This window comes from Poecilia reticulata, chromosome 6 (assembly GCF_904066995.2).
Source record: "Poecilia reticulata chromosome 6, P_reticulata-male-v2, whole genome shotgun sequence".
Classification (NCBI taxonomy): domain Eukaryota; kingdom Metazoa; phylum Chordata; class Actinopteri; order Cyprinodontiformes; family Poeciliidae; genus Poecilia; species Poecilia reticulata.
In genome coordinates, this window is record NC_088835.1 from 2399058 (window position 1) to 2425314 (window position 26257).

Genomic DNA, 26257 nt, shown 5'->3' on the forward strand with positions numbered 1-26257 from the left:
TATATATATATATATATATATTGGGATATTTTTCCTCCAACAGGTTCCAGAGGAATCACCTCAAACCAGATGTTGGACTGGATTGTATTTCAATGTCATTTGTGAATGTTAGCTCCTCAATTTCAACAGTGGAGCTATAAAGGTTGAAAAAGGTTATAATTAAGTCTAACCAACATTAATATTTCCACTAAATAAGAGACAAAAAAAATTGTTTGATAGGCTAAAGGAAAAGCCTCTCAGACTCTGAGCCCGACAGCACCAAACTATATTTTTATATAGACAATTTAATGTCACATTATCGCAGTAGAAGCCATTTGTTTGTTAAATACTTAATGAAACATATTTACCGTGTTTGATGTTTGTTGTAAATGACTTATACTCACAAAGATTGAGGGATTTAGTCCAAGTTTGTCGTTTATTGAACGTTCAGAAATTACAGTGGCTGTGATGCGCCACAGGAAAGGTAAACAAAGGTAAAACAACCTGAACAGGTGATCAACTTTAAACCAGACGCACCTTTTTATTCTCCGTCTCTCTGTCATTTAAGCACAACCGTTGCCATGGCAACCGCCTGCGCTCCACAAGCCGACCAGAGATTACGTTAAAAACATAACATTCAGTCCGTTACGATATTAGGTTTGCAGGCTTGATATTTATTTTGCGATCATTAATAAGCCTCCCTGAACACAGTGGTGGTTGATTAGTTAATTTTACACTCCTGCTCTGCTAGTTATGTTGATAATGGAACCGAAACCACAGAATTGCGCAACACCTTGTTGAAACAATAATCACTGAGATTATTATTGTTGTTGGGTCATTAATTTGAACATGTTTTATTGATTTTTTGTTGTTGTTCTTTAATAAAGCTACGCACGTGTTGATAAGGAGTCAGAGGAGGACGTGCTGCTCTCAGCCTCCTGGCTGTGTTCAGTTTGTCACCTAAAGCCGAGATTGACTCAAAACCTTCCGCGACTGACGTATTGCACCGCTGCTCTAGCAAAGCATGAACAGTTCAGAAACAATATGAAATAAGGAAAAAACCTATGTATTAACTGATTAAGTCTTGTTTTAGATTGTTCTTGAAAAACTAATCGGTCACGGCTGATTAGTGGGTGCACTCACGGCTGCAGAGTGAACCCATTCATGTTTTACAGCAGACAGCTGCTCCCCTCCCTTGCAGGTACTGCGTACCCCCTCTAAATCTTTTAGGGGTACACAGTACCCTGCTGAACCCCCTTATTTTCACCCCTGCTCACAATCACTTCGAAATTGTTCTACTAGTCTGCATAGATGAGCCTCATCTATATATCCATCCATCCATTTTCTTCCGCTTATCCGGGGTCGGGTCGCGAGGGCAGCAGCTTCAGAAGGGAGGCCCAGACTTCCCTCTTCCCAGCCACTTCTTCCAGCTCCTCCGGGGGAATCCCAAGGCGTTCCCAAGCCAGCCGAGAGACGTAATCCCTCCAGCGTGTCCTGGGTCTTCCCCAAGGCCTCCTCCCGGTGGGACGTGCCCGGAACACCTCACCAGGGAGGCGTCCAGGAGGCATCCTTACCAGATGCCCGAACCACCTCAACTGGCTCCTCTCGACGTGGAGGAGCAGCGGCTCTACTCTGAGTCCCTCCCGGATGACCGAGCTTCTCACCCTATCTCTAAGGGAGAGCCCAGCCACCCTGCAGAGGAAACCCATTTCGGCCGCTTGTACCCGTGATCTCGTTCTTTCGGTCATGACCCAAAGCTCATGACCATAGATGAGGGTGGGAACGTAGATCGACCGGTAAATCGAGAGCTTCGCTTTTTGGCTCAGCTCTCTCTTCACCATGACGGACCGGTACAGCGCCCGCTTCACAGTAGATGCTGCCCCAATCCGCCTGTCGATCTCCCGCTCCCTTCTTCCCTCATTCGTGAACAAGATCCCCAGATACTTAAACTCCTCCACTTGAGGCAGGACGACCCCCCTGAACCGGAGAAGGCACTCTACCCTTTTCCGGCTCAAGACCATGGCCTCGGATTTGGAGGCACTGAGCCTCATCCCGGCCGCTTCACACTCGGCCGCGAACCGCTCCAGCGAGAGCTGCAGATCACGTTCCGATGAAGCCAACAGGACCACATCATCCGCAAAAAGCAGAGATGCGATCCTAAGGCCACCAAAACGGATCCCCTCAACACCTCGGCTGCGCCTAGAAATTCTGTCCATGAAAGTAATGACCAGAATCGGTGACAAAGGGCAGCCTTGGCGGAGTCCAACTCTCACCGGAAACGAGCCCGACTTACTGCCAGCAATGCGGACCAGACTCTGACACCGGTCATACAGGGACCTGACAGCCCATATCAAAGGGCCCGGTACCCCATACTCCCGGAGTACCCCCCACAGAGCCCCCCGAGGGACACGGTCTTGACACCGGCCTTCTCCAAGTCCACAAAACACATGTAGACTGGTTGGGCGAACTCCCATTCACCCTCCAGGACCCTGCTGAGGGTGTAGAGCTGGTTCAGTGTTCCACGACCAGGACGAAAACCACACTACTCTTCCTGAATCCGAGGTTCGACTATCCGACGGACCCTCCTCTCCAGGACCCCTGAATAGACCTTACCAGGGAGGCTTAAGAGTGTGATCCCCCTGTAATTGGAGCACACCCTCCGGTCCCCCTTTTTAAACAGGGGGACCACCACCCCAGTCTGCCAGTCCAGGGGAACTGCCCCCGATGTCCATGCGATATTGCAGAGTCGCGTTAGCCAACACAACCCCGCAACATCCAGAGCCTTAAGGAACTCCGGGCGGATCTCATCCACCCCCGGGGCCCTGCCACAGAGGAGCTTTTTGACCACCTCGGCGACCTCGTCCCCAGAGATTGGAGAGCCCAACTCAGAGTCCCCATGCTCAGCTTCCTCAACAGAAGGCATGTTGGTGGGATTGAGGAGGTCTTCAAAGTATTCCGCCCACCGGCCCACAACGTCCCGAGTTGAGGTCCCACAGGCCAAAAAGGCCCGGTAGGACTCCTTCTTCAGCTTGACATCATCCCTCACCGAAGGTGTCCACCAACGGGTTCGAGGGTTGCCGGCGCGACAGGCACCAACAACCTTGTGGCCGCAGCTCCGATAGGCCGCCTCGGCAATGGAGGTACGGAACATGGTCCACTCAGACTCAATGTTCCCCACCTCCCCCGGAACGTGTTCGAAGTTCTGCCGGAGATGAGAGTTGAAGCTCCGTCTCACAGGGGACTCCGCCAGACGTTCCCAGCAGACCCTCACTACACGTTTGGGCCTGCCAGGTCTGACCGGCTTCCTCCCCCACCACCGGAGCCAACTCGTCACCAGGTAGTGGTCAGTGGACAGCTCCGCACCTCTCTTCACCCGAGTGTCCAAGACATACGGCCGCAAATCCGATGAGACGATGACAAAGTCAATCATCGAACTGCGGCCTAGGGCGTCCTGGTGCCAAGTGCACATATGGACGCCCTTATGCCTGAACATGGTGTTCGTGATGGACAATCCGTGACGAGCACAGAAGTCCAACAACAGAACACCACTTGGGTTCAGATCGGGGGAGCCGTTCCTCCCAACCACGCCTCTCCAGGTCTCACTGTCATTGCCCACGTGAGCGTTGAAGTCTCCCAGTAGAACAAGGGAGTCCCCAGGAGGGGCACTCTCCAGTACCCCCTCTAAGGACTCCAAGAAGGGTGGGTAATCTGAACTGCCGTTCGGCCCGTAAGCACAAACAACAGTCAGAACCCGTCCCCCCACCCATAGGCGGAGGGAGGCTACCCTCTCGTTCACCGGGGTGAACCCCAACGTACAGGCACCCAAATGGGGGGCAACAAGTATGCCCACTCCAGCCCGGCGCCTTTCACCGTGGGCAACTCCAGAGTGGAAGTACGTCCAGCCCCTCTCAAGGAGACTGGTTCCAGAACCAGAGCCATGTGTCGAGATGAGGCCGACTATTTCTAGCCGGAACCTCTCAGCCTCGCACACTAGCTCCGGCTCCTTCCCCACCAGAGAGGTGACGTTCCACGTCCCAAGAGCCAGCTTCTGCAGCCGAGGATCAGACCGCCAGGGTCCCCTCCCTTGGCTGCCGCCCATAGCACAATGCACCCGACCCCTTTGGCCCCTCGGACAGGTGGTGAGCCCATCGGAAGGGGGACCCACGTCTCTTCGGGCTGAGCCCGGCCGGGCTCCGTGGGTAAAAGCCCGGCCACCAGGCGCTCGCCATCGTGCCCCACCTCCAGGCCTGGCTCCAGAGTGGGGCCCCGGTGACCCGCGTACGGGCGAGAGAAAACGAAGTCCAAAGTTTGTATTCATCATAGGGGTCTTCGGGCTGCGCTTTGTCTGGTTCCTCACCTAGGATCTGTCTGCCTTGGGTGACCCTACCAGGGGCGTAAAGCCCCAGACAGCATAGCTCCTAGGATCATTGGGACTCTCAAACCCCTCCACCACGATAAGGTGGCAGCCTTATCTATATAGACTAGTATAATTATTTGAAAGTGATTTTGAGTCAATAGGTCACATGACCTGGAAACTATTGAATAAAACCCCTCCATTTTGAGCAAAGAAATTCCTAAAAAATGGAAAATGGCTAAAAATGGAAATTAAATGTCTGTGCCTCATCTATACAGAGTAGTAGAACAAAAAAAAATAACTCAAAACTACTCTTTTTTTTTCTTCTCGCTCTCTGTCGGCTTTACGATACACGCAGACTCGTTGCCATAGCAGCTGACAACAACGCAACTTTATGCATCAGGATTCAGCACCAAAAACACTCAAACATTACCCTACATAACATTGGAGCTCAGTTAAGAATACTGTAATATATATTGTCTATCGTGGTATAGCAAAAATATATCAGGATATTAGATTTTCCTCATATCCCCCAGCCCTAGTTCCAACATCTTGCTGAATCTACCTGCAAGCTGCTTCTAATGAAGTGACTGATGAGAATGAGCCCATGCCAGTAATTGTTCCAAATCGCTCCAAGCAATATCTACTGGTAGGTGTTGTAGGGACAGAAAGCTTTGACCAAACAGCATGAAAGAGTCCTCCTCCATGTCTGCTGTTGAATCCTGGCTAAAATTAATTCATTTCAAACTCAGTATGTTTTTTATAACTCACCACAAAGCTGTTATCCTTGGAGTTGGAGGTCAGTGTCATTCCTAGTCTCATCTTGTCTTTCCTCTCTGACACGTTGTCCAGAGAAAGTTTTCCTGATCAGAATCAAAACAATCTAGATGTAAAAAATAAAATGTAGAACACTTGATCACTACATTCAGCTATCCTTATGTTAAGGCATGATGCTTTTGTCCGAAATGCAATTTTGTTCCACTCAAGGTGGAAAAAAGGAAAGGACCTGATTAATCCAAAGAAAATCCTGAGTGGAACAAAATTGCATTTCGGACAAAAGCATCATCCTTAAAAGCTCTGTAGGAAAAACAACAATTTAAAGGAGAGTGCTGCCAGACAGCAAGGAAACTTTAACAAGGCCCCCTGCTGGGCAGTCCACAGACTGGAATGCTAGCTATTCCAAAAATTCATGTTTGTATCAGCATTGTGGTTATGGTAGGGCATACACAACTTGAATAAAACATCGACATGAATCATATGCATACAAAGAGTCACTACATTTTACAGTGAGGACACACTCGTCGTTTTGACTATGTGTGCCTTTAGAGTAAGGATCCTGACCAACTGCCTAGGCCCGTGGTCAAATTTCATCCGGCCCGGAGCCTCTGTCATAAAATCAATAACGTCTGGCCCGCAAGTAGAATTAATACGTTGGGCAGCAGTACTGTTACCAGCATAGGGCGTAGGTTACACACTAAATGCTGTTCCTCATTTACCCATTTACCCAGGGCAGCAGCCCGTGTGACTCAGACCATTTGCAGCTGGAGCGCATTGAGCTGCAGAGTGACGCAGAGTGACGCAGAGAGCCGCGGTCGGCACCAGCAGCTTTCTCTCGCGAACTTTTACAGACAGCTGGATAAGGACAGGTTTCGAGAGATTTGGTTTGGTAAGAAAATGCTAAACTTGTTTGGGTCGACGTTAGGGTTGCCACCTGTCAGAAATCAAAATAAGGGACGCGTCGTCCTAGTCTCATAAGGGAGAGGTGGGGGGGTGCAGTTGGACGCAATATCGCAACACCGTGAGTGAAACAATGACTGGGGCAGCCTATAAAGTACTCGGGGACCACTTCTTTGTTATTACACGTACATATTTGTAGAATACGGAACAAATCGCGTCCCGTTTCGGTTCATTACGGGACGCTACATTTAACAGTCAAATACGGCACGGTTCCCTATTTTACGGGACGGGCTGCCACCCTAGTCGACGTATTTGTGTGAGAAGACATTCTCGGTTGTGAACTTAAATAACGGTCTCTCACTTACGAGACATCTTGCGCATCAATACCACTGCCTTTGAGTCAGACCTGGCCTATGTACCGCAGTCCAGATCTCAGTATCACATTAATGCAGGCAAGTCATTTGTCATTTACAATAAATCTCTGAATAAATAGTTTGGTTTTTAAGATCAAAATAAGTCATAAATTCAGACAAGTTTTCAGTATTCACTCCAGAATAATAAACTTTTAAAAATCTGATCAACATTTACCAATATGTCATATTTCAAATGAGCCCTGCACTTGTTGATATGACTGTTACTTGTTATGTTTTCTGTTATTTTATTTAAAAATTCTGTAAATATTGAACTGCCATGGTGAGATATTTTTTTAATATTTCAAATGTAATTTGCACAATAGCATACAATTAATTCTGTTTAACCGTTTGAAAAGAGTTAGTGTTAAAAAAGTGAAGTTAAGTGAATATTCAATTGCATATGATATGCATGTTTCAAATTAACCAAAAGACATGCTTACGATCGCTGAAATTAAAATAAAAAAGCAAATGTAAAACACAGAATGGCTTGCTGAAATGTGTTTAAATATATTGCTGTTCTATGTAAAGTACATCCGCCAAGGTCGCCCCCCCTACATTTTTAACACACCAAATCTGGCCCCCTTTGCAAAATGTTTGGACATCCCTAGCCTAGGCATAACCATTTGATGGTATGGAATTATGTTCTAATATCTAGATAAAGACAAAAAAATAACACCAAAACAAATCAATAGTATCAATTAATTCATCTCTGAAATTGTCTTTTTAAACTGTTACCTTATAATGAATCGTGCCTGACAGGAATCGTGGGCCCCCTGACAAAAAATTTGTTTGGGCCCCCCGGCGCAGTTGCTGTTACAATTTTATGAGTCTATTTGACAAATAAAAAGCATCACAATTTTAAAGGCTTGCATCTGCCTTGCTTTTATTGGTTCATTAATATTTACTGCTCATGAATTTAACATCCAACAGTCCACATCCAGTATGCAAGTAGATTTCTTAAATTTTTTCTTAGTTTTAGATACTGAAATGTCTCTCCCCATGAGCAACAGTCAAAATCAATGTGCAAAAAAAAGCAATCCAGACTTCTCAAAAATGCTATGTAGTTGCATTTTATTCAAGCTGCAGTACATAACTTTAATAAAAAAATATGTTTTCTCCATATTTGTTAAAGCTGTCACGATGTTGTAGCAGTTTGTTATGAGACAGATAATCTGTGAAAACAATCAATCTCCTCCATCTGCTTCCTGAATTACTATTACTGGATAAAGTAATGCACCGTTCTGACCAAAACAACCAATCAAAACTAGTAGGACGCTCTTAGCAATGTGAATTAGCCTCATTCACTCACTGCTAAATGTGCTAATGGTGGAGAAACAACTTATCATTACAAGAAACCGTTTATCTGCCGTCATTGGTAGCTATGCTAACTAAACTGAGCATTCACAGTTTGAATCTGCACAGCTCTGTGCTATGCTAACTGCAGCACGGCACAAATTGAGGGGGAGGAAGGATGAGCAGCACCACATGAGATTGTGATTGACAGCACTAAAACTCTCCTGCCACTGACTGGTTGTTTCTAGCACTGAGAGAAGGCAGAGGAAATTGATTTTTCACAGATTACCTCTCATACTATACTGTCACAACATAATGACAGTTTTTAAAAATATGTGAAAAAAAATATTGATAAAAATTTTAACAGCTGCTAGGAAACCACTGCTAAGGACAGGCAACAAGCAGAAGAGAATTGTTTGGGCTAAAGAACACAAGGAATGGACATTAGACCAGTGGAAATCTGTGCTTTGGTCTGAGTCTAAATTTGAGATCTTTGGTTCCAACCACCGTGTCTTTGTGGACGCAGAAAAGGTGAACGGATAGACTCTACATGCCTGGTTCCCACAGTGAAGCATGGAGGAGGGGGTGTGAGGGTGCTTTGCTGGTGACACTGTTGGGGATTTATTCAAAATTGAAGGCATACTGAACCAGCATGGCTACCACAGCATCTTGCAGCTGCATGCTATTCCATCCGGTTTGCGTTTAGTTGGACCATCATTTATTTTTCAACAGGACAATGACCCCAAACACACCTCCAGGCTGTGTAAGGGCTATTTGACCAAGAAGGAGAGTGATGGGGTGCAGCGCCAGATGACCTGGCTTCCACAGTCACCGGACCTGAACCCAATTGAGATGGTTTGGGGTGAGCTGGGCTGCAGAGTGAAGGCAAAAGGGCCAACAAGTGCTAAGCATCTCTGGGAACTTCTTCAGGACTGTTGGAAGACCATTTCAGGTGACGACCTCTTGAAGCTCATCAAGAGAATGCCAAGAGTGTGCGAAGCAGTAATCAAAGCAAAAGGTGGCTACTTCGAGGAACCTAGAATATGACATATTTTCAGTAGTTTCACACATTTTTGTTAAGTATATAATTCCACATGTGTTAATTCATAGTTTTGATGCCTTCAGTGTGAATCTACAATTTTCATAGTCACGAAAATGAAGAAAACTCTGAATGAAAAGGTGTGTCCAAACTTTTAGTCTGTACTGTACATTATACTGATGCCACAATGGGATCGATGGGTATGTAAGAATACCCTTTTGCATTAAGTTGTAAAGAGCATACATCATATGCTACATATGTCATCTCAAGCAATACATAGTTATACTTCAATGAGACCTCAAATCAAGCTTTGTTCATAATGCAGCAATTATTTGAAAAAAACACCTCTGCCATATTTTCATGATCTACTGATGATCTATTTGAGGTTTGCTCACCAAGGTCAAGACGGCTGCAGTTTGAAGAGCTTTTGATATCCAGTGGACATTTATAAACATCACCAGTTTGCAGTTGTCCTGTGTATTCAAAGGGAGCCCCGACCAGCAACCTGGAAAACACACACAGAATTGTTTGCCTCTCATGCCATATTAGAACTTCAGTCACGGTCTATCAACACAGAATTACTGAATAAAATGCAATGTCCCAGTTTAAAGCAATTACAGAACAGATGAGAAACAAACTTATTTAGCTCTGTTAATCTGGAAAAAGATTACAAACCAATTTCTTCAGGACCACAACAACAATTCATCCAGGAGGTCACTTAAGAACCCAGAACATCAAATAAATTATCGTAGGCCTCACTAGCCACATTTAGGCCCAAAACACACCGTTTGCATCTGACTTTTCAACAACCAGATTTTTACAGGGCACAGAGTCTCTGACACGACAGTCTCACTATGTGACATCAGCAGGGTCATATACATGTGAATACTTTGCGTTACGCTGGCATTCCATATATGCTGGATATAGAATGCCAGCATATACAATGCTGGCATTGTTGTTTCAGTCTTTCACTTTTCTATGTACCTTATTTTCCGCACTATAAGGCGTAGCGGATTACAAGGCGCACCTTCAATGAATGGCCTATTTCAGTGTTTCTCAACCTTTTTTGGGCCAGAGCCCCCCTGGCCTTCATCCAGGTCCCTCACCGCCCTCCACCAAAGAATTTGTAGGCTGCTTTGCACTGACTATTATTTTATTATTAATATTACTATCACTATTGTAGATGTTTTGATTTTTATGCTTGTTTCTGTATTTATCATCAAAAATAATTTCCCAGAGAAAAAAAACGCCATGTGAATAGAAATTATTTTCACAGGCGTCTATGAAAAATGCAGTGAACATTCAACTTAAAATCGGTAGGCCTAACAGCAGCAATCAGAGTGGAAAAATATTCTTATTCTTTGCCATTTTCTAGTTGTTAAATATTGCACAAAATGAGCAGATAAAAGATGTACAACAAAGCCAGTTTAAACAACAATAAATCCTGTGATTTTCATAACGTTTGCCCTTTTTTGCCAAAGTTAGGATGGGGGAACAAAATATTTTAACCGCCTGAAATATTCTGTTCCCCCTCTATAAAATGGAAACAAATTAATTTACCTGGAAGTCTTTAACTGTGTTTAATCCTCTCATTATCAACAATAAATACTATGATTTTTATAACATTTGCTCTTTTTTTGCCAAAGTTAGGAAGGGGGAACAAAATATTTTAGCTCTTTCAGCCACCTGAAATATTATGTTACCCTACATAAAATGAACATGTACAGTGAATTAATTTATTTGTTACCCAAAATTTGAATCATTAAATGAAGCTGTATATTTCAGTTTGCAGAAAAACTCCTAGCAAAAGAGGTTGTGGATTTTCCTGTTTCCACTGCGGCAGTCTACAGTATAAGGTTGGTCATTGCTGCGAGACTTATTCTTAACAGTGGTGATTATAACATTAATAATCTTATTTTGAGTGTTAATGAACATTTTTTATCATGACTGTAATTTGTATGTTTTGATAAAAAAATAAGTACTTAGCCAAAACTTAATACATCAACATGTGAAAACAGTTATTTAACAAAATTGTATGTCTATAACTTAATAAGTACAATAATTTAATTTCCTTTAGTTATTAAAAGTAGATGCGGTTGAGGGTCAAGAAAACCCCCAACATCCTGCATATGTAGGATGTTGGATACATACAATATTGCATACAATATTAGATAAAATTATCAATGCGACACTTCAAATCTGGACTAGATTATTCTCCTCTTCAAGAAGACTCTTTATTACTATGTTTGCGATTTATGAAACCTTTTTCTGATTTGTGAAACTTCAATAAAGGTCGATTTCAGACGTTTTTTGGATCTGTGTCACATGAGAGCTGCTCCAACTCCAACACCTAGACTCTTCAAAGCTAGACTAAATTATTCTCAACCAATAGCAGAATATTTTAATCCATGTTTGAGATTTGTGAAACCTTTATGTGATTTGTGAGACTTCAATAAAGATCAGATTACCATTTAGACCTTGTTTATTTATGTATGTATTTTTATTTTGATAGATGCCGATTAAACTGAAAGTTACAACATTGACATGATTATATGAGTAGTTTTTATCGAGAAATTGATCAGAAGGGTCGTGAAAATGGTCAGATCCGCCGGATCAACTTCTCTAGCTGCAATGCGTGCTCCCGACAGAGGGGGGACAGATTTTCATGGGGAAACAGAATTTCGCACAAGACCGGGAAGCGTATCGATGGAGAACAGCAGACTGACGTAAACCTTTTAGCTCCGGTATTCTGATTATTGAAATTTAAAAGTGCTGTAGTTCCGTTGTTCTATCACACCTGCTTCATACCGGACCACGTATAGCGCCGGTGTTAACGCTATAAAATGAACGCTCTATCGTGGTAACACAATACCTCGTGGAGGGATTTCTTTTTTTAAATGAGTTAATTTTTCAGAGGGATACACAGTGAGGGTATCGTGATTTTAGTTATTACATGTTTATAAGAGCGATTTTCTGTTGTCCTTTCATGGAAGCGGGCAGGCTTCAAACGGAAATAAAACACTTTTTAATACAAGTTTCTGCTTTTACATGATCACAGAATTGCCAAAACATATGTACAAAAATCCTTAATAAAACATGAAATATTTGAAAATGAGACTCCAGACAAGTGAATCACAGCAACGTCATCAGTCGGTGAAATGCTGAACTGATGCGGTGAAGCTACGAGCAGGAGAACGGAGCTGCGCCAAGAAGCTACAAACACTGAATAGAAGAAGCAGCCATGGATACAGTTGCAGCCAAGCATGATTTAATGTTACACAATACAATTTTAACAGGTTGCTCAAAGTCTAAACTGGTATTGTTGTGCATTTAAGGTGTAAAGTTTACCTTCGACCAAACGCCCCCCAAAGGAATCCCAGCGCCCCCCTTTTGTAAAAGAAAAGAAATAGAAATACGGCAGTAGCCTCTGGCTGCACAAACAAAATACAGAGAGCCAAGGGCGTAGGAACGAGTCTGTCATTGGGGGGGACGCATATCGGAAACCTGACAGATGAGTAAATAGCTTGAGCAGAAATGTCAAACAATTATGCCATCAACACATCAGTAATGCGTTACTCTAATCTGACCCTTGTTTCAGTAAGAAGTATTCTAACATGTTACTATTTACAATCCAATAATCAGATTAAAGTTATGCATAGTATAATGACCGTTATTCCAGGATGAACACTCACTTTAGAATTTGCCTCACAACTAGCAAGCTAAATACTCTGGTAGCACAGACAGGCTACCAGATTCTGAAATATCTTATTGATCAAAAGACATTTGATTATTGGTCAAAATGCATGGATATAAATTGACTGGTAATTGAATTGGTTCTACCTCTTTCTAAAACCAAAGTAGAAAACAGCTCATAAAATAGGACTTAGCAGTTTTAAACTCAATACAGCAGTATGACCAACAAAAATAAAATCTAAAAAACAAGTTTTGTTCTTCTTGAACAACTCTCTACATCAGTGCAACAGTTACAAAATAAATAAAAATTATACTTTTCACGTCTAACAGACACCTTAACTCTTCACTGTTAACTCGGTCTCAATTTGCAGCTCTGCATTCAGTAACTTACCAAACATGAGCCATAAAAAACACTGAGGCAAAAAGCCCAAAAGTTTGTTTTCCCTGTCATTTTCAGCCACAAACATTTAACTAAAATATCTACGGATATGTGTTTCTGTCTCTGCCTCCCTCTGACTCTCCCTCAGCCTGATGTTCCTGCATGGATTCATGTATTTACAACAGACACTACAGTAATGTCAGAATGTGAACTAAATATAAAAAATATGTTTTTATCATACAGAATGAGAATTTAAACAACTTAATTTTCAGATGTATACATTGTTATACATCTCAACTCTATTTACAGTGTAGCAAAAATTTTCTCTAATTTATTTTTAAACCTCTCCTCAAGCACTTTTCTTATTGTCTCCTAACCATTACCCTCATAGTGTGGAAATAATGAAAGAAATCAACCTGACATTGTGATGGTGCGGCGAGAGGTTGGAGAAGGAGTTAGCAGCGGCGGTTAGCCACTCTAACCCAAAACAGTAGGACGCACTTTTGAAGTATTCCACACTTTCAATTTATTTAACTTCGTCCAAGTAAAGCCAGATCTCCACGGTACTAAGCATTATATTTCCATACATGAGAAAAGTAACGTTAGTTTACCGCTCTCAGGGCTTAAAGTAAAAAAAAATCCTGAGCCTGAAACTTATAGCTATGATAGAAATTAACTATACCGTTGCTATTGCCACAGTTTAATAAAAAGTGTCTTAGAAGCAATTGTTTGCACTATTCAAACAATAAAATTAACAAGCTAAACACTCAAACTTCAATAAGACTTCAGTACATTTCAACTCAAAAAATGTAAAATGTCTGTGCCCTAAAGGTTTGCCTTACAGGCAAAAATTCCTCAACATTAAATAAGAGTCCTTTCAGTTGTTGTTGCGCAACACCTCCCTCCCCTTCTCTTTCACTCTACTTCCTCTTCTCAGAGGAGGGAGATGTGCAGCCAGCTCTCCATCTAACGGGTAATTTGAGTTTTCTAAATCTGATGGGATTTACCTTGTTCAGAACTGAGTAAACTCTGTTTAAGCTGGCATCGAGAAAGACTAGCCTGGTTTCTAACGACCTCCCCCTCCAGATGTCCCACCCTTCTTCACCCTGTGAATTAGCCAGATTGAGCAGCCTGCAGCCAACTAGTTTCACAGAGCACACCTGTTAACGGTCGCTCTCTCTTTTTTACAACGTGCACTTGTTACTGAACCAGGTTGGTTTTAGTGACTCGGGCGAGTCCCAAGGGTGTTGTTTTAGTTTTGGCTAAAAGCAACCTATAAAACATTTCTACTTTTTCCTCCCAAAATCAAACTTCATAGCTATTTTACAACCATCAAAGAACTTTAAGGTGACTCATTAATTGAATGTCCACAACATCTTTTAGATTTTCTTAAATGCTAATTATTTTATTAGTAAGGCAATTTTGCAAGGGTCAGTACAGCTTAATTCAGTAGCAGAAATAATCAAATAAGTAAAATCAATAATCTAGCCTATCTTTCCCTAATGCTGACACTGAGAACTAAAAAAGGGAAACTTTGAGGGAGACGGACAGAGTTTGGCATTTTGAACCCCAGAACTGGCCTGATGATGAAGAAGGTGTTGCAGCAGCAGCAGGAGGTTCCCAGGACAGGAAGAGTACTGACTTAGAGCGGCAGGTCTCGGGCATCAGGGTGACTTCCTCATGTGCGTAGCGGTCCTCAGCTTCTTGTCTTGCAGCTCTGTAGCTCCCTTCTCCTCGTCTCACGATCTTCCTGGTCCCACGGAAGGAACACAACAGTTCATCCTCTTTGCCTTTGTCTTTATCTTTGTCTTTATCTTCATCTTTGCCTTGGTCTTTGTCTTTGGGGGTCTAAACCCAGCTGTTGAGAGAAGTGCGATTTGAAGCCAACAAAGAATTTGTAGACTACTTTGCACTGACTATTATTTTATTATTAATATCAAATCTAATTAAAAACATAAATAAGTGATCAGTACTTTACTGTTATGGTCTGTAAGATATATTTATTATCAGTACTAGATGTGGTCTCAACAAACCCATGGCTCTTCAACAATATTATTTTACCTTTTATCTGGCTTCTCCTGTTTCAGAGTTTTGCGCAATGTGCGCGTCGTTTTTTTGTGTGTTTTTTTTTACCCCGTATGGTGCAGGGCGTTCGGGAAGCGTATCGATGGGGATAAGGCAGTCTGACATAAACCTTTTAAAACAACGGAAACAATTTCTGTATTCCGATTATTGAAATTTAAAAGTGCTGCGGTACCGTTGTTCTATCACCCCCGTTTCATACCGGACCACTTACAGTTCCGGTGTTAACGCTATAAAATGAACGCTACGAAATACAGTTTTAGCAAGTTGCTCAAAGTCTAAACTGGTATTGTTGTGATTGTAAGGTGTAAAGTTTACCTTTGACCAAACGCCCCCCAAAGGAATCCCAGCGCTCCCTGTTGTAAAACTTTCCGCCAGCTTCCCGCTTGTCCCCTTTCCTCTAGCCATGCCCAGCGCCACTTGTTTTTAATTCCTTTCTCAAGTAAACGTGTTTCTTTACCGGGTGAGACAAACTCCATCTTCTTTCATATCGCATTTCATTTAACCGCCGAACCGAACGCATGCGCTTCTTTTCTACAAAGCGTTTTACAGTCATTGGTCAAGAACACGGGAGCTAGAATTCTGATTGGCAGAAGACAACTTTGTAGACATAGCTCTTTAAGCCCGGAGACTACAGTTTGGTTGAGGCGGATCTTTTCAAAGAACAACCAGGTGCCACAAACTTGGTGGAACATGATATTCATCTGAAAACCAGTGTTCCCATTCGACAGCGAATGTATCGGATTCCAGAGAAGATGTCTCCTGTGTTAAAGGATGAAATTGAGGTCATGTTTAAACTGGGCGTGATTGAACCATCTACCAGCGAATGGAGCAATCCAGTGGTTTTGGTGATCAAAAAAGATGGGAGTATCCGTTTTTGCATTGACTTTAGAAAGGTAAATGCTCAATCAGACTTTGACGCTTACCCATTACCAAGGTTGGATGACCTCATTGAATGTGTTGGCCAGGCTAAATATATAAGTACTTTAGATCTTTGCAAGGGATATTGGCAGGTCCCTTTAACGGATGCTGCTAAGCCTCTCACTGCCTTCAGGACCCCGCAGGGATTATGGCAGTTTACAAAGATGCCTTTTGGACTTCATGGCGCACCGGCCACGTTTCAAAGACTGATGAATAAGGTACTGTCAGGTATGGAATCATTTACTGCAGCTTACCTTGACGATATTGTCATTTACAGCAACTCCTGGCAAGAACACCTAATTGATCTGAGACAGGTGCTACAGACCATCAAGCAAGCTGGCCTGACTATTCATCCCAAGAAATGTGCATTGGCAAAGAAGGAACTCCAATATTTAGGTCACATCCTGGGTGGGGGAGTCATAAAGTCAGTGAAAGACAAGTTGGAGGCAATCAAAGCGACAGAGAGACCAACAACCAGAAGACAAGTCAGGTCCTTTTTGGGCCTGGTAGGTTGGTATCGTCGCTTTATTAGGAACTTTTCTGCTAGAGCAGCCCCTCTTTCTGACCTCACTGGGACATCAAAGACAAAAATTGTGTGGGGAGAAGCACAGGAGAGGGCCTTCCAGGATTTGAAGCAGGCATTGTGTCAAGAACCTGTACTTCAGAGCCCAAACTTCTCTTTACCCTTCATAGTACAGACTGATGCATCTGCCAGGGGAATTGGTGGGGTTCTTTTGCAGGGAGAAGAGGCGGAGAAGAAACCAGTCGCCTACATCAGTAGGAAATTGTTTCCGCGAGAGACCAGATATTCGGCGGTGGAACTCGAGTGTCTGGCTATCAAATGGACTATAGACTCTCTCAGATATTATCTGCTGGGGCGAGAATTCACCCTTGAGACTGACCATCGTGCACTAAAATGGTTGGAGGCCATGAAAGACACACCCAGTCGCATCACACGATGGTTCCTGTCTCTTCAACCTTACAGGTTCAAGATAGGTTACATTCCAGGAAAGGAGAATACAGTTGCAGACTTCTTGTCTCGCTGTGGACAGTGGCGGAGCCAGAGGGGGGGCCAGGGGGGCCAGTGCCCCCCCTGTCATCTGATTGGCCCCCCTCGTGGCCCCCCCAGATGATTGACATGTAACAGCACCAGGTTATTCCTGTACATTATTTGGAATCATTCTAAGCCAACCTAATATCTAAAGAAGAAAAACAATAATAAATATATGAAAAGAAAATGTATAAAACTTTATATAAGTCCATGTGATGACATAAATAAATAGATTTTTATCAGGCGCGATACCAGCCTCCTTTATACTCATAAAAACAAGCTGATATTCTTCTCCTGGGTGTTTCAGTTATGCTGCGCTGTGGTGCAATTCAAAGGCTAAAGCACTTCATACCTGGTGGTTGGTAAAACACCAATAAGTTTTTATTGATCCTCCGCAAAAAAGAGAAAAAACGAAGAGGGGCCGACAATGTTCTAGTTTGGAGCAGAGGTGCGCTAGAGTTTTTTCGTTGTCCGTCAAAGAAAAAATAATTTTTTCAAATTTGTAGTCAACAAACGAAACATTTATTATTTCTCTGCTAGAACGTTTTTGAAATCAGGTAACATTTCACGAAATGACGTGATTAGAAGACGGCAGAACTCTGATCGTTTCCTGATCCCTCAGCGGGAGAAAATCCCCGCAGAAGCAGATCAGCTGCGCTAGGAGCTCCAAAGTCTCTGGTCCGTTAAAGCGTCCAGATCAGAGATGATCCTCTGATGTTCTTAGTTTGATTAATAATGAGCTCCACAATGTTCTTGTGCGTAAAGTTGAAACTGTCTGCGCACAAGTGGTCAGCTGCGCTTCATCACAGTCTGGACAGAAACCAGCGAACTGCTCTCTGTTCTATCAAGATGAGGGTGAGGAGGGAATCTGGCATTAGTTTTACTGGTTTTGTTTTTAAAACACCATTAACATAAGCAGTGTAACTATATATTGTATATTTGGCGTTTGTCATCTCATGTGTGATTAATTGGTGCGTAATGGTGGAGCATTTATTGCCCAGCGCACTGCGCTTGTTTCTGCCTAACGGATCTGCACTTTAATTTCTTTCCTCTCTCAACAGTCAGTTGATATTCTCTACATAAACTACAATAAGTAGATCACATTCTCTTTAGGTTTACTCTGTGTGCTCCAAACTCATTAAATGTAAACTCATTAGAAGCCCGAACCACCATCAGGCAAATAATTCTGGTTTGACCCGAAATATTGTTACCCGTCAAATTACCTGTCCAAACAGAGCTTCCCAACCAAGGTGTCCATAACTCTTTAACACGTTGTCAGCTCCCGGTCAGAAAGACGCATTTAGTTCAGTGTCCATGAGATGATATTCAGAAAGGATCTTTTATTTGATTGATTTTAGTTTCCTCTGTGATGAACTCTTTGCGTAAAGTCTATCATGTCTGCATGTGCGCCAGTCAAAGGTGTTAATTATAACATGTCAAATGACAGAGGGGCTTAAAAACTAACCAAATATTCAGTTTGGTTATTTTTTAAAATTATATATATGTGCACACACACATTTAAAATTTTGCCCCCCCAGAGGTAGTCCTGGCCCCCCCTTGGCCCCCCCAACTTTAAAAGTCTAGCTCCGCCACTGGCTGTGGACACAGCGAGTCTCCTGAAGGGGAGGGAAGTGTGAGGGATTTGCCCCCTCCCTAACAGGTGCTGTTTTTGTGTTTTATAAATTCTAATTTATTTGTGTAAATGTATTGTTTTGGGAAGTAATTTGATTTATTTACTTGTTTTAATCCTCTTCTCTCTTTGAGGTCACCTGGTCATGTTCCATGGAAGCGCCCATGAGCTGCTGACAGGACCTGGTGATACCAATCAGCCTCATTGGGAAAATCCAGTTTCTGGGGGAGAGATGTATTTTGAATTTTGTTTGGCCAGATAGTTTTTGTTTGAGTTAATTGTAACTGTAGACATTGTTTAGGATAGTTTAGTGCAAATGTTTGTTTTTTCTGTCTGAAAATGTGAATGTCTCCACCCTCCAATTAGTCCTGGTGGGAGCCAATCATTTAAGAGCCAGGTGGTTCAGGTGAAAGGGAGATTCTCGCTCTTCTTGTTTGTGACCTGATATGCCACGCTGTATACTGAACTGAACTGAACTGAACTGAAGAAAAAAAGAAAAGTATTGAGTACTTTACAACTGCTGGTTCCGGTCTGTTTTTCTCTTGGGTCGCAAACTTACACGGACCGTTTGGTCAAAAGCCGGAAATCCGGCCACCGGGCGGAGCTCTTTAAGCCCTTCGCTCTGCACCTCATCATACTCTAATATAAGAGTAGACCCCGCATTGGCTGCTCCGGCGCAGGAAAAACGGCGGCCATCTTCGAGAGGTCGTCCCTCCTACTTTGCTCAACCAAAACAGCAGAAGATGCCTCAGCACTGAGGGATATTGTTGTTCTGATCGATGGACTATTGATGTGAGGGCTCCACAGACAACATTTCACAAGTAAGAATGACATATCATTGTGTATATATTGTGATTGGAATATTACTTTACTGTATTTATGTCCACCGGCGACATACCAGCTAATATTAGCTACAGTGCTTGGTGTAAGCACTTCACATATGGCTGAACCCCCGGGGTTCAGCCCCGCTATGAAGGCTAACTGAGATTCTGTAAATATTATAAAAATTAACATTGACTTAGATTATCTGATACAAGAGCCTATATTAGAAATGAAACAATATAGCACATATTATAAAACGTATGTGTCATTCACCAGCAAAGTTTACACAGGTGGTAAAGACTATTATTTATATGTAATTCTTTCACTAGTAAGATACATCCCAAATCTTCCGTTTTTGTTTTGAAGGTTTCCTAAAGACACGATGTGAGGAAGAAGAGGGAGATATCTATAAAGAGAGACGGATTCACTGCAGCACGGATGAATCTCACATCGGATTTTGGACTGAATCTCAGCTGCTGAATCTCTCTGAAACAAGAACTCTGGAAAACACATATTATATATATATATATGCAGAATATGTACAGGAACATCTGTGCAGAATATGGACTGGAAGCCCCGAGATCAAAGTGGGGAACACCCCCGAAAGTGATGGAGAATGACCGAGCTAAGATCCTGTGGGATTTCCAGATCCAGACAGACAAGATGGTAATGGCAAACCAACCGGACATTGTGGTGGTGGATAAAGAACAGAGGAAAGCCGTTGTGGTGGATGTAGCAATACCAAGTGACTACAACATCAGGAAAAAGGAGCATGAGAAATTGGAGAAATACCAGGGCCTCAGGGAGGAACTGGAAAAGACCTGGAAGGTGAAGACCACAGTGGTGCCTGTGGTCATCGGGCCCTCGGGCAGTCACCCCCAAACTGGAGCAGTGGCTCAAACAGATCCCAGGAACAACATCAGACATCTCAGTCCAGAAATGTGCAGTTCTAGGCACAGCCAAGATACTGCGCAGAACCCTCAAGCTCCCAGGCCTCTGGTAGAGGACCCGAGCTCAGAGGATGAAACAGACCACCCGTGGAGGGTGAGAAGGGAATTTTTATTTTTTTTTATATACACATGTGACAGCTCTGTTTTTACCCGTCCGTCCTGTTATGCACACTCGGAGGCCGGTTGGTTGGTTTTTAGGTGATTTATTGCAATCAGTGGTTGATAAAACACATATGGCACAGTGAGCCTCTCTACCGGTCAACCTATGGCTCACAACAGAGTGCTGAACAAACTGTGTAATTCACAAACAATTACAGTGAATTCCGACATTATATTTTCTAGGCCATTTGATCGCATAGTTTTAGAATACAAATAAAAGAATATGAATAATAAATACAACAGCAGTCATTAAAAGCTCTCTGGGGATTAGTGGAAAAGAAACATGTCATGTTGCCATAGAAACCAACAAACAAACAGAATGGCAAACACAACTGACAAACTGATAAATATAACAAACTAACTGACAAACTGATACACATATCTGACAAAATAAATTACTGACATTTAATATAACATAATTACCTGTAATCAGTGGTTGATAAAACACATATGGCGCAGTGAGCCTCTCTACCGGTCAACCTATGGCTCTGTGCAATGTAACAAAGATTCCAGTCACCCTCCTGAACAAACTTCCAACACCATTTGAGAACCGGATTTGTTGACTTACCACAACAGAGTGCTGAACCAACTGTGTGGAATTTTTGGTTTCTCATCCAATTTATAGGTAACCAATAGGAGGCGCCAAAAACCACCAATTACAGGATAATTGTGAAACATATTTTAGCAGGAATTTCATCTGTATATCTAATAACCGTTACATACACCCCCCTGAAATTCTGCTAAATATCAAAAGTAATGCCTCAGATCAAACAAAAGGAAAAACAAAAAATTGGGTGTACTAAGGAGAAAGCAAAAAAAAAAATGTAACACTAGGAACAAAACTGGGTATACTTGTCAGTGCAAACACTCTCCCAAAAGGAAGTATGTAAAGAAAGGAGGCGATCAAGCTCCTAACTAAAAACAGACTCAAAGGTGCCCATTACACCTCTGAAATGTAAACACTGTTCCTGTTGTTCTAAAAGTACTACTCAAGCACTTCTATGGTTAACACTGTTCTAACTCTGCTACTTAACTGAAAGTGCACTTGAAAAAAATTGAATCAGGGAATTAACGGACACAGCAGATAAAGCAGTCTCATCTACTGTTTGGTTATTCATCTCACAAATAAGACGTCTGGGGGGCCTAATGGAACTACGGTCCCTAAGAATATGGCGGTCAAGTTGTGAGGAAACAATCTGGTGTTAATGTCTCGAGGATTGTCAACCGGGAGGGGGGAGTCCGTGAGGAGTTCGTCAGGACAGGGCATGTCTGGATGGACAGAGTTGGTCGTGACCATGTCTGGGGATAGAATATCTGGACAATGTTCTGAATCTTCTACATCATCGACTGTTGAGTGGCCAATATTGTGGATGGAAATCGGGTGATTGGCTGGGCTGGATGTGATGACTGTGAGAGATTGAGCGGCACTGGATCTCTGGTCAAATGAGTCGTCATCATCTGAATGGGTTCCATCATCGCCGGACTGCATCAGCCAGTTGACCGTGTGGACATCGCTTTCCTCCATCACATCAGGTACATCTGGACATAGACCACTTCCATGCATAGCAGCAGCACTGTCAGATTCATGGTCAGGTTCATGGTCCTCAGCACTCTCACAGGGCAAGAAGCTAACAGAGAGTAGCAGGTTTCTGTGGACAACTCTCTCTCTGCCCATTAAGACATCCTTAACTCTGTAGACATTAATATCAGGCTTGACTGATATGACCTCATAAGAGGTAGATTCCCACTTGTCTGCAACCTTGCGTTTCCCCTGTACTCCTCTGTTGGCGATCAGTACTCTGTCTCCAATGACAAGAGGTGATCCCTTGATCTTGCGGTTGTATAGCTTGGCATGGCGAGTCTGTTCTTTGAGGTTGTTTTTCTGCACAATCTGAGCAGCCTCATGTAGATTTTTCTTTAGGTCAGAGATAAAGTCTGAATAGCTGACAACAGTATCATTGGTGAGGGCATGTTGAAACATCACGTCAACAAGTAGACGAGGGATCCTTCCAAACACCAGGTAGAATGGTGCAAACCCTGTTGTCTCATGCTCTGCGCAGTTATAGCAGAAGGTTAGTAGCTGTAGCATTTGTGGCCACTTTGTTTTTGGCTGTGGGGGAAGGGATCTGATCATGTCTCCCAGAGTCTTGTTGAATCTCTCTGCAACACCATTCCCCATGGGGTGATAAGGGGTTGTATGGGATTTCTCTATTCCGGCCATCTCTAGAAGCTCTTTGATTAGCTTGCTCTCAAAGTTGGCCCCTTGGTCAGAATGTATACGGCGAGGAAACCCATAAATGAGGAAGAAGTTGTTCCAGAGACGACAAGCAACTTCCTTGGCAGTCTGATTCTTGCAGGGAAAGGCGTGTGCCATCTTGGAGAAATGATCAGTAACAACTAGAACATCTACAGACTTGTTCCCTTGCTCAGCAGTCCAAAAGTCTATGCAGACTAATTCCATAGGCTCTGTAGTGACTATGTTTTGGAGTGGTGCACGACTGTGTGGTTCAGGTGTCTTCCCTACAATGCAGCGCTGACAAGACCGAACATAGTTCATGACATCACGGCTCATGCCACCCCAGAAAAACCTTTGCCTCACCAGAGACAAGGTACGGTGCTGGCCTTGGTGACCCGCTGCGTCATGGAGACCATGAAGAACTTTCTGTTTTATTGAGTCAGGTACTATGAACTGGAGGATTTTCTTGTTCATGTGAGTATCTTTCCTTGCCTTGTACAGCATGCGAATTCTGTATGGTGAGTCTGGTCCAGTGTTTCAACAGCTTAATCATGCTCCGTGATTCATTAGCCCTATCACGTTTGGTAGGTCTTCTATGTCTCCGTACGAAGTACATGGCTCTGCTGATTGTGTTGTCAGCCTCCTGCCAATTGACAAGCTGACTCTGTGGAAATGCAGATGATTGGTTTTCATCCAGCAGAAAATTGGGGTCAACACCAGTTCCCATCATATGGCTCACACCTCCACTGGACTGAACATTGAGGATGGCAGCAACTTCCTCTGCTGATACTGAGCCTTTTGTGTTTGTTGGAACTGTGTCTTGAACTGGCTCATTTGGTATCTCACCACCATCATCTACAATAGCTTGACAGCTGTTGGACACTCTGAAGACATCCTGCACGAGTCTGTCATTCACACTGTTGACCTGATCCAACAACAGGTATATGGCTCATTTACGAGGCGATGACCCACACATGACTGGATAAATGGCTCACGACTCAAGGCGTCTGCAACAATGTTCTTTGAGCCAGGAATGTATTTCAGGTTAAAGTCGTATGCAGCAAGCTTTGCCACCCACCGCTGTTCACATGCATCAAGTCTGGGCTTAGTCAGGATATATGTCAATGGATTATCATCAGTCCATATGGTGAAGTGTCTACCCTTCAGCCAATGGCTGAATTTATCACATACTGCCCATTTTAATGCAAGAAATTCTAGCTGGTGAGCAGGGTAGTTTAGCTGGGAGCGTGAAAGAGTTCTACTTGCAAAGGCAACTGGCCTAACCACTGTTCCACCAGACGGCAGTTGTGACAGGACTGCTCCAATACCATCAAAGGATGCGTCGACAGCTAGAATGAATGGGGCTTTGAAATATGGATGGGCTAGAGTAACACTTGTCATGAGGTCGTGTTTCAGTGTTTCAAAAGCAGTCTGGCATGAATCTGTCCAATCAGCAGGTGTCAGCTTCACATGACCTCTCTTTTTGACAGGTTTGCTACCCTTTTTGTGCTTGTTTTGAGCATCCAGTCCAGCTGTAAGCTTAAACAGTGGTTTTGCCTTTGCGGAACATGCCTCAATAAAGCTTTGATAGTACATTATCATGCCTAGATATGATCTGATTTTGCTAGGGCAAGGTGTTTTCCCATCAGACTCCGTGAGGTCAGTGACTTGGACATCATTTATGGCTTTCACTTTCGCAGGGTCTGTTTGGACACCATTGTCACTGATGACATGTCCAAGAAACTTCACAGATCGCCTTAGGAAGAAGCACTTCTTGGGTGCAAGTTTATGGTTGTGTTCCTTGAGGCGGGAGAAAAACATGTGTAGGCGATGGAGTGCAGTTTCCTCTGTAGGTGCAAAAACCATCAGATCATCGAGGTAGCACAATAGGCTTGTGAAATTCTAATCACCGAATATGGACATCATCATCCTCATGAATGTAGCCGGGCTTTTGCATAGGCCTTGAGGGAGGCGATTGTATTCATGAAGTCCAAATGGAGATGAGAAGGCTGTATATTTTTTGTCATCAGGGTGCAGAGGGACATTATAAAAGCCTGATGTCAGGTCCATTGTTGAGAAGAAGGCCTTACCACCAAGAGCAGCCAAAGAATCAGCTTGATGCAGTAGTGGGTAAGCATCCTTCACGGTTCTCGCATTGAGCCATCTGAAGTCAGTGCAGACTCTGAGGTCACCATTTGGTTTCCATACCAGAACAAGTGCAGATGCATATTCACCATTTGACTTCTGGATAATGCCTCTCTCTTCCATTTCATTCAGAGTCGTTCTCAGTTTCTCGTACTGGCTTGGTGGTATGCGTCTGTAGGTTAAAAGGAACGGTTTGTCATCAACAAGATGAATGCGGTGAACAAAACCCTTAGCTTCTCCACAGTCCATCTTGTGACGGGAGAAGATTGACTCATGCTGCACAATAAGATCAAGGAGCTTGTCTTTCCACTGCAGTGGCACTTCGCATGATTTCAGGTCAATATCTTGCAGACCCAGAGCTTTCAGTGCATTCATCATGTCCTCCTCTGACTTTGGCTGCACAACTTCACTCTGTACACACTGCACATTACACTCAATCTTGTCAGCTTTTGGCAGGTCCTCAACTGCAATACATGGAGACACATCTGCTAATTTGGCCTTTCTCCTCAGTACTACAACTCGGTCTGTCAGATTGATGACCCTAACAGGTACCCATCGATCTCCCCAAAGAGGAGTGACAACTCTGCCAACAAGGATATGCTTTGGCCCAGCTTTAGACCGTGTTGGCTCGACAATCATTGTACTGCCTGCCGACATAACTGCTGACTCAGGTAACTTGCTCCAGACAAGGTGTTCACTCTGTGGTTTCAGGGTCACACAACTCTTGACTTTCACTGTCCCTACTTTATCTGGAATGCAATCACCCCTCCAACGTTCTGTGTTGGATAGCAGTGACAGAAATTGGCAGTGGTCGGGTGTCTGGCCATTGTTGGGTGAGGAAACTAGTCTCCAGTAACTGTCAGTGTTCTTTAGTTGGGTTAGAATGTGTTTGATGGCATTGCTGCCAAGAATAATTTGTTCTGTCTGGCCTGGAACAACCATTGTTTGAATTATCATCCTGCATCCATAAACCATGACATCAAGGTCATACATGTCTTTGGGGAAAACCTGTTGTCCACCACAGCCTATGATGACATAATATTCAGCCGTACTTTTTGCTATGTCAGGACACTGCTGTAAAAGGGACTGAACAGAGGTCTGACTTATTGTGCAAGCCATTGAACCACTGTCTAACAGTGCTTTGAGGGTGGGCCCATTCTGTACAGACACAGGTGTGTAGAACAGGCTGTTAGTTTCTGCTATTCTTTGGGATCCCTGGAATATCAGTTTCTTGGATGGTGTCAATGTACTACTATACAACTCATAGAGGGATGCATTATCTTGGATTTCTGGTAACTCATTACTGGTGGGAGGTTTATTGAGTTGATCTGCACTGTCCTCCCCTGTGTGCAGACCAGTCAGTTTTCCTGATGCTCTGGAGCAGTTATTTTAGTTGGACAGTTGTGGCGTGAATGGCCTGGATCATAACACTTG

General features: G+C 43.3%; 1 protein-coding gene across 6 annotated transcripts in view; it reads right to left on the minus strand.

Moving 5' to 3' along the window:
• LOC103465763 (integrin alpha-11-like) overlaps window positions 1–26257 on the minus strand; it is a 117241-nt gene that overhangs the window by 59378 nt on the left and 31606 nt on the right. For 5 of the 6 annotated variants that reach the window (XM_008410892.2, XM_008410891.3, XM_081607636.1 and 2 more), the window contains exons 3-4: window positions 9151–9260; window positions 5105–5196 (exon numbers count right to left, since the gene is read on the minus strand). In XM_008410892.2, coding sequence (XP_008409114.2) covers window positions 5105–5196; window positions 9151–9260 — 202 coding nt within the window. Of the gene's footprint in view, window positions 1–5104; window positions 5217–9150; window positions 9261–26257 lie in introns of those variants that run through there. The other variant, XM_008410894.2, reaches the window with a different exon arrangement.